Source organism: Ammospiza caudacuta, chromosome 9 (genome assembly GCF_027887145.1).
Source record: "Ammospiza caudacuta isolate bAmmCau1 chromosome 9, bAmmCau1.pri, whole genome shotgun sequence".
Taxonomy (NCBI): Eukaryota; Metazoa; Chordata; class Aves; order Passeriformes; family Passerellidae; genus Ammospiza; species Ammospiza caudacuta.
The window spans coordinates 10532710-10540578 of record NC_080601.1 but is presented as its reverse complement, the minus strand read 5'-3'; the positions used below and the strand labels follow the sequence as shown (position 1 = coordinate 10540578).

The 7869-nt window shown below is 39.0% G+C and overlaps 1 protein-coding gene across 1 annotated transcript in view; it reads right to left on the bottom strand.

The window, feature by feature from the left end:
* Positions 1-3276: 3276 nt before the first annotated feature.
* The window catches only part of CCDC6 (coiled-coil domain containing 6), a 48670-nt gene continuing 44077 nt past the window's right edge, over positions 3277-7869 (bottom strand). Inside the window, exon 9 of the mRNA XM_058810237.1 lies at positions 3277-5971. Within this exon, the coding sequence (XP_058666220.1) occupies positions 5780-5971 (192 nt within the window). The 3' untranslated portion in view covers positions 3277-5779. The remainder of the gene's footprint in view (positions 5972-7869) is intronic.

Here is a 7869-nt window from a genome sequence, read left to right as displayed (position 1 = left end):
AGACCAAAAATACTGCAGCTTCTGCTGTGGCAAAAAAAAAGCCTGAACTACCATGGAAGGCAGCTGTGAGAAGTTAAACAGACATGTTTAATTCAGAAAGGTACTCTGGAATTTCCCCAGAATAATAACTCAAGAAATACAGCTGCATTCTTTCAAGACAGAAGCCAAACTGATGGAGTCAAGCATGCTTTGTACTTTAAACATCCACCTAATGCAAAGTGAGGAGCACCTCCTATGCAAACTTTATTAAGTGCACAGGTTATTCCCCAGGTTACACACTCAGACATTTAACACAAGGAATGGCCCAACTAGAATCAAAGACAGCAAAAACAAAGACAAACATGCAACTTTCTCTGACCCCTAGTTCTCATTTTTCTTCCTCTTTTCCCAGTGATGACAAGCTGACAGAGAAGGAAATATACATCCACCCAGTAGTCTTCCATACAAGTAAATACAAAAAAATCAAGTGTTTATTGGAAGTCTGCATGAAGGCACAGATGAGCTTGATTACAGACACATTGTAACAATTACAAGTATATGTAAACACCTTGAGATATACAAAAAAGCAGTAATACAGCTAGTACAGGAACAGATGTAACCTGCTAAAAAACCAAAACTTCTTTATATCTGAGGTTCTTACAATAAGCTCTGATCCACACCAACACAGTGAATGCTCTTAAAGTCACCACTTGGATTCAAGCTCAACAAATCTGCACTTTGGCCATTGTTTGATCCAAATTCCAACAGGCTTCCTTCACTGGGATCAGAAAAACATAGGAACAGCCAGCTAGACCAAACCAACCTATAATGAGGCTTCATTGATTCTCTAATTATACAAGAGCAATCACCAAGGTACTGAAATTAAATATAAGCTTCAGAAAAGCTCAAGGATGCTTGTTCCACTTGCATTTGAGGAAACTGCTGTATTTCTGCAGGAAAGGAACAGTCTACAGCTGTCAGGTGATTTTTTTCTTCCTCCACAGGAGGCTTAGATTTCATCTGAAACACCTGCCAAAACAAAAGTCAGCAATCACAAACTAAAGTGCCTTGGACAGCCTAGGTTTTACCACTAGAGTAAAACATCTCAGTTTATAGACACAGAATTATGTTTTATCATGAGAAAACCCACCTTTGCACACAGAAGACTACTTCCAATATTTCTGGGGAATTGCTTTTTGTGATTTTTTTGGTTGCTGTTTTTCAATTAGATACCCCCACCATAAACTTGAAGAACTGCAACACAGAATTTTTTCAATGGAAATCACAAAAAATGCCCCCCACCCCCCAAAATAGTTTTAATACAGGCAATCTCCAGGCCTAGAAAAAGAGCACTCTGACCAGCAATTTTACTACAGGGACACAATTTTCACAAAGTCAACCTTCAACCATCTGTCCTAACTCTTCACTCCTTCTCTACAAAAGCTTCACAAGCTCTGGAGCCCCATTCCAGTGAGGAAAGACTCCCATCCAGGTAACACATGCAGAACAAAACCTAACAGAGCTGCAGCATTTCTGCTGGCCCTGTGGCCACATCATCCCAGCTGAAAGATGAGGTAGTACTTTTCTTTGGAGCCCAGCTAGCAGAACAGGCACAAGCACTCTTCTCCCTAAAGTAGCAGCAGCTGCCTGTAATGCAGTGCCCAATTCCACAGTTTATCTCCTCTTCAGAACACACCTAAAATCCAAAAGCAGCTGCTTAGAAAAATAAATCATTATATGAGCACACACTCCCACTTTTACTGCACCACAAAGGCCACGGTCTGCCATGTTCAGTGACTTCCTCCTGTCCACACAGAGGCATTGACTCAAACTCTGCTTGTACTGGGACTCATGGTTGTTACCCACAATTAACATGAAGGTATCCTGAGTACTTATTATACTGAGACGTGGACCTTAAAATAATTTAAAATTCTAAGAACCATGATTCAAAAAAAAAAAAAAAAAAAAAAAAAAAAAAAAAAAAAAAAAGAAAGGCCGGGAGAGGAATTCAGCTCCTCGGGGAATTGAGGAAATCAGATTGTCTCTATGCATACAGTCCATTTGGTATTCAGGGGCTCTGTTTGCTCTCTTCAGGAAGAGAGACCTTTCCTCTCAAGGAGGTTGTTGTAACATATGCATGTATTATAATTTTATAGCTTACACTCATAAACCTTCTGGTTTCTTATGAGATGGCTTGAACTGGAGAAATATGCTCTGCATAGTCCATGCTCTGTAGACTCCCAAGGATCAAAAAGAAATAGACTGCCATGACTGAAAAAAAGGAAATATCAGAAAGAATTGAACAGTATTAGAATTTGTACTGCTTGTAAAACTAAGCATTAGGATCAGGAAAAACACTGTAAAGCTCAATCAAGGTCCCTGGCTGCATCCTCTTAGCAAAGCAATAATTGACACTGAGGATGACAGACTGTGTTTCTTTGATTGATAAACTATTTAAGGTTCTTTTATTTGTCTCCATAATCAGTTTCCATTTTTATTTAACAGAGTCCATATAGTCTCCTGTCAGCAGTGGAAAACTTGCACACATCCCAGGAAACTTTCTCATTTTCATTGCTTCCAAGGCTGCATTTTTCATTCAGCTGAAGTGCACAGGGATTCCACCCAGACAGCCGGATTCCTAAATGAAAACATTTTAACAGGAAAGGAATCCTGTTCTGCTCAGCTTCAGAACAGCAATTGCCAATAGAACACCACTAATACTTTCTGGAAAAAACTCTGATGTACTTTCTGCCCTTGGGAATATGCTCTTAAAAGAGTACATGTAATTAAAACAGTCTTATCTGGCTTTTAGTTGAAGACTACCTCCAAACAGTCCCACCTCTTCTTCCAAAGAACTTCTGTGGAACAAATCGTGGATAAAATAAACTCTTAATGCTCTACAGAGCATCAGCTGCATTCCAGTGTCCAAGCCAGATCCCTTGAGAGAAAATACAAAAAGAATTGTATTGTATGCTTGATTGTCAGAGAGGAAAGCACTGCTGAAACAGCTGAAAAGTAGATTTTATTTTTTGCAATCTTTAGCTGTGAAGGGATATGCTCACAAAATGCTCCACACAGCTAGAAATTGCTTCTGTGGACTTACACAGCTAGTGACAATGCAGTGTGCAACTGAGAGGCATTAGTGATGAAAAGAATGTCAGAAAATCACCCAGGTGCTTCTGAGAGAAACAAAGCACCTAAGCCCTCGTAGTGAGCTGGACCTCACTGTCAGGTGAGTTTCTCCAGTCTACAGATCTGATAAAATCACAGCTGCAGAATCATAATTCATGACTATAATTCACAAGGAAAACTGAAAATCCATTTACATTTATTAGGAGATGGTTGTGCACAATTTCTCATCTTATTCAAAAAGTCTACAAATAGAGTTTAACACTTCTGATTGCAAGCAAATGTTTGTTCAACCTTCTTAGTTCGATAAGGCCAATTTAGTGCCTTTTTACACTTTCAAGGTTTAGTATACATTTGTCAGTTCTTTACTTTCTTCTGGTAACAGTCCCACTGGAACAGTAAGGAAAGTTCACTAAGACACTTTATAACAGCAGCTGAACTTGGGTTACACAAACTCAGTTTTGGAATATGCTTCAAATGTAAATTATACTAGGCAATTTTCCATTTTGAGATCTTAAAACACTATCAAAGGCTCTTCCTTTTCCACCCACATTTGTGCTACCACCACCATGAGATTGCCCTCCACAGAGCCATACATCCAAGGATCTCAAAGCACTTCAGAAAGGAGGGCACCATTTCAAATTCTGGGATACTTGAGCTGGAATCCTACTTATAAAGAGTATATTTTTTCTTCGTCTTATGTTTACAAAAGGACAAGCGTCAAACTAAGCTGATTCTGTCTTGACTTTAGTCCCACCTCTGACTATCTGTCACCTTCTCCCATTCAATCCTATCACTTATTCAGCTCTGATTAATTATAATGCTCAGAGCTGAGTTTCCTCTATGGAAAGCTGAGCATCTACTATGGTCAATAATTTTCAGGTGGAAGCAGTGGTCAAATTTTAGGTCTGCCACAATCTTGAGAATTGTCTGACTGGAGAGTAACTACCATAATTAATGTAATGTAATTTGATAATGCACTTGATCCCATATTGGTTTAAGAAGTGTAATAGACTATATATGCATTTCTCTAAATTCTCTCAGAGCTGAAACTACATAGCTACGGTGAAGAAATTCTAATTTTGCCTTAAGCGGAACATTTTACAACATTATTTTAACTTACAACTTTGATTTAGAGCACTATTCTCATAAGGATTTTCAGTTTGCAATTCTGACTGAAGAGGTGAGCGGCAAACATGACATTATATGTACAAGTGTTAGTATACTACCAGAATGCTGTACTTCCTTCTTAAAAATGTCCTTAATCAAGCATTAAGCATGTCAAACAAACTTTTGTAAACAAAAGATAAATTACTCATGTTCTGCTCTGATTATAGCCAGATACATATTCTCATAAAATAAACATTCTCTTGTCATTTTCCATGGCCCACATATCCATATATATGAGGTAAACCATTTAAAATTATCAATAACATATAAACCCCAGTACTCAACAGGAACCTCAGGAAAAATGTAACCGAGTAGGATGTCAATATCAAGAAGTGACACTTTGTTCCACTGCAAAGTGAAACCAATTTATTTGTGCTAAATGAATGGAAAGAATGTATTTGGAATACATTTCTTTGTACATTGTACCGGCTTAGGCTGCTAAATAAGCATTCATTAGTGCCATGTTGTGCTACTTTCTTGTACTCTGTTTCTACCAAGCAATACAAAGTTTTGGCTGTTAAGCCAATATATTCCTCTAGGATGATCTCGTTTTCTAACAGACTTTTGAACATTTAAAATACCTGTTCAACCTTTGCTTCAGGGGAATCACAATGACTATATTTTAATAAGAAAGAAATTATCATCAGCTGTTCTCTACAATCACATCGCCTTCTGCAGCAAAAAAATCCAAGAGCACACACTTGAATCAGCTCTCAGTAACCTGTGGGCAGGACCACACTCCCCTGCAGTCACTGTGACAGGGCACACGGTATGGGCAGCTTACAGGTTAGCAGAAATGTCAAGTGACATCATCAACTCTTAAGGTCCACAAATTGTACATTCCACAGACTCCAACAAGCCAGTTCCCTCAGTGTAAAGGTCTGACTGTACCATGTGTTTGAGGTGCTTTTAAACAGGAGACGGATGGATGTGTCCTCTGTGAATTAAGCTTATTTGCTAGGAAATACCAGAGAGCTTGTGTCTTGGGCACTGATTAGGGTGTCTGACTCACTTTTGCACTAGAAGCTGATAAATGACTGAAACATAGTGCTGATCTTCCATAAGCTTGGTAAACACTGTAATATTTCAGAATTTATCACGTAGCCCATCATGCCTTTCATTTTCTGCAAATTGTCATGAAAAAATATAAAAAGGTATCCCTTTAATTTTACAAACCTAAAAGCCAGGAAAATGAAGCTTTGGAGCCAAGCAAAACGACATAATGCCGTATTACCAAACAGAGTAGCAAATGTTCCAGCCAGAGAATGGACATACATGTAGTTCAAGTAAACACTGATGGAAAACTTTGTTAAGTTAGTGTTGTAGACCCACAACACTGGCTGCATTTTATACAAACGTTTACAACACAATTAACAGTGAAGCCTATATAACCTCAGTGCAAATAAGTCAAATCCAAATATGCCAAGTAAGCCTTTGGCTTTTAGTAAACTGCTCCGTGTTATGAGTCCACTTCTGACATAGAGACTGCAGAGCACATGCACTAAGGCTGAGAGGAGGGATGCACTGAATGCTGGAAATTGGCTGCCTGCGACGCCGCGCCCTGGCCCGGAGCTTGCACGGGAGGCGGAGGTGGAGGCGGAGGTGGCTGCACTGGGGTCTGCGTGTTTGGAGAAGGAGGAGGAGTGGGACGTTTAAATTTGTCGGGGCTGTTACTTCTTCGTGGTGAAGGCCTCTGCAGAACAAATATTGAAATCATGTTTAACACACTCCTGAGCAATGTTAGGTGCAAGTCCTCTAAGCTTGGCAAAGGAAAAAAAAAACAATCACACAAAGAAGTCTGAACAATTTTCAAAACATTGCAGGAGTCACAATACAACTTTTACATAAAATAAACGTTCTTCTGAAAATGGAGTAGCAAAGGAAAGGGGAAGTACTCTTGACATCAAAGGGAACATGCATTCCTTCCTGTCAGCTTGCAGGAAATGAACCCAAGACATGTCCTGCAGATATGTTTACCCATGATGACCAGCAACCTAAAAAGAAACGAGACGCTGCAGGCACAGCCCCTCCCAGCTGTGCCTGCCCGAGCAGCAGGTGCTGAGGAAGCCTTGACTTCACGCTGCTGGCACTGGGGTACCAGGATGTGGTACCTGAGCGTGGGTGGGAAAGCTCTGAGCAGCAGAGTCTGCCCACAATCTCCAGCTCCCTGAAAGACTCTTAGCCCACACAATGGAGCAAAACCAAAGCACAATACAAATTGCTTTTCGGAGAACAAAAAAATATTACAATGCCTTGAGCTGCAGGAGTGAAGCAGTTGTTAAGAGAGACCCCCTCAACAGAAACCACAGATTTTCAACAAGTGGTACATTTAAACAAAGACTGAAACCCCACTTCATCTTTACAATCTGAGGGGCAGGAGAGAAAGGATAATCTTTAATGTCAGCAATGCAAAAATGTAAATTACACTCCACAACACTAACTTCTGCACTTTTGAAACAAAAATGCTCATTACTTACCAATCTGGTTAGCATTAATCAACAACCTCATGGCATGACAAACCACCTACCCATAATTACTAATCAACCACAGGTGGTCAGCTCTGGGGAGAAGCATGATTACAGTTCTATATCAAATGTACTACCAAATGTAAAGTCCAATTTATTTTGTAATGGAAATAAAAAAATGAAGAGTCAAGAATGAAACTGAAGTTTAGTCAAATCAAATATATTGTATCTATTTTTCTGCACAACTATGTACAATAGATTTAAATTATATGTGAAACCCAAGAGATTCTTGAAAACTGACTGATGCCTCTGAAACACTTAATATCATTTATTGCATTTGCATACATATAAGGGGACCTGGTATCAGTATTGAGACAAAGCCATGAGCTGTTTGTCAACACCTTTCTCTGAACAATTAGTATTTTGTCCTCAAGATGATCTTTCTCACAGTGACTCAATTCATTTAGAGTTTCAGAAAAAGTAGTATTTCAGAGACTGAACAGAGCAAGTTCCTTGACAAACTCATTTATAAAATTAGTTTCCATGTTTTCCAGAAGCATAAAGATCTTCCTGTGACTAACTCATGAGCCCCAACCAGAATTCTTCTTTCCTGCTGAGCTCCAGCTTCCTTTCTGTTCTACCTACCACTGCAGCGTTCCCACCCACCTTAGCTCAGTGAAATTCTGACAATTACCTTTGCACACCCTCCTAAACCAGAAGCAGCCATATTTTAGCATTGTACTAAAAATTCTATTAAAATACGTTTTCACATCTGAGAATGACAAGCATAAGCAAAACCTTGATGAATATTTACATACTACCATACCTGCTGAGAAAAATCAAAATGGTCTTGATACAACAACGAGAAGGTATTTTACCATATGGTTAATATTTAGGCTTTTTTTGCTCATTAAACTCCACAAATATTTAGAAGAAACACAATGAAGCAGAAATGCAGCAAACATCGCAGGTAAAAAGGAAATAAATTCCGTTGAAAGATATGAGAAATTGCCCTAACAAATGTTTATATTAACTTTCTTCTTTGCCAGTGACAATAGAAAATAAGAGTTAACTGCCTGTTACAGTGACATGATGGTAGCATTGTGTGTCATCCTGAAGAAAACCT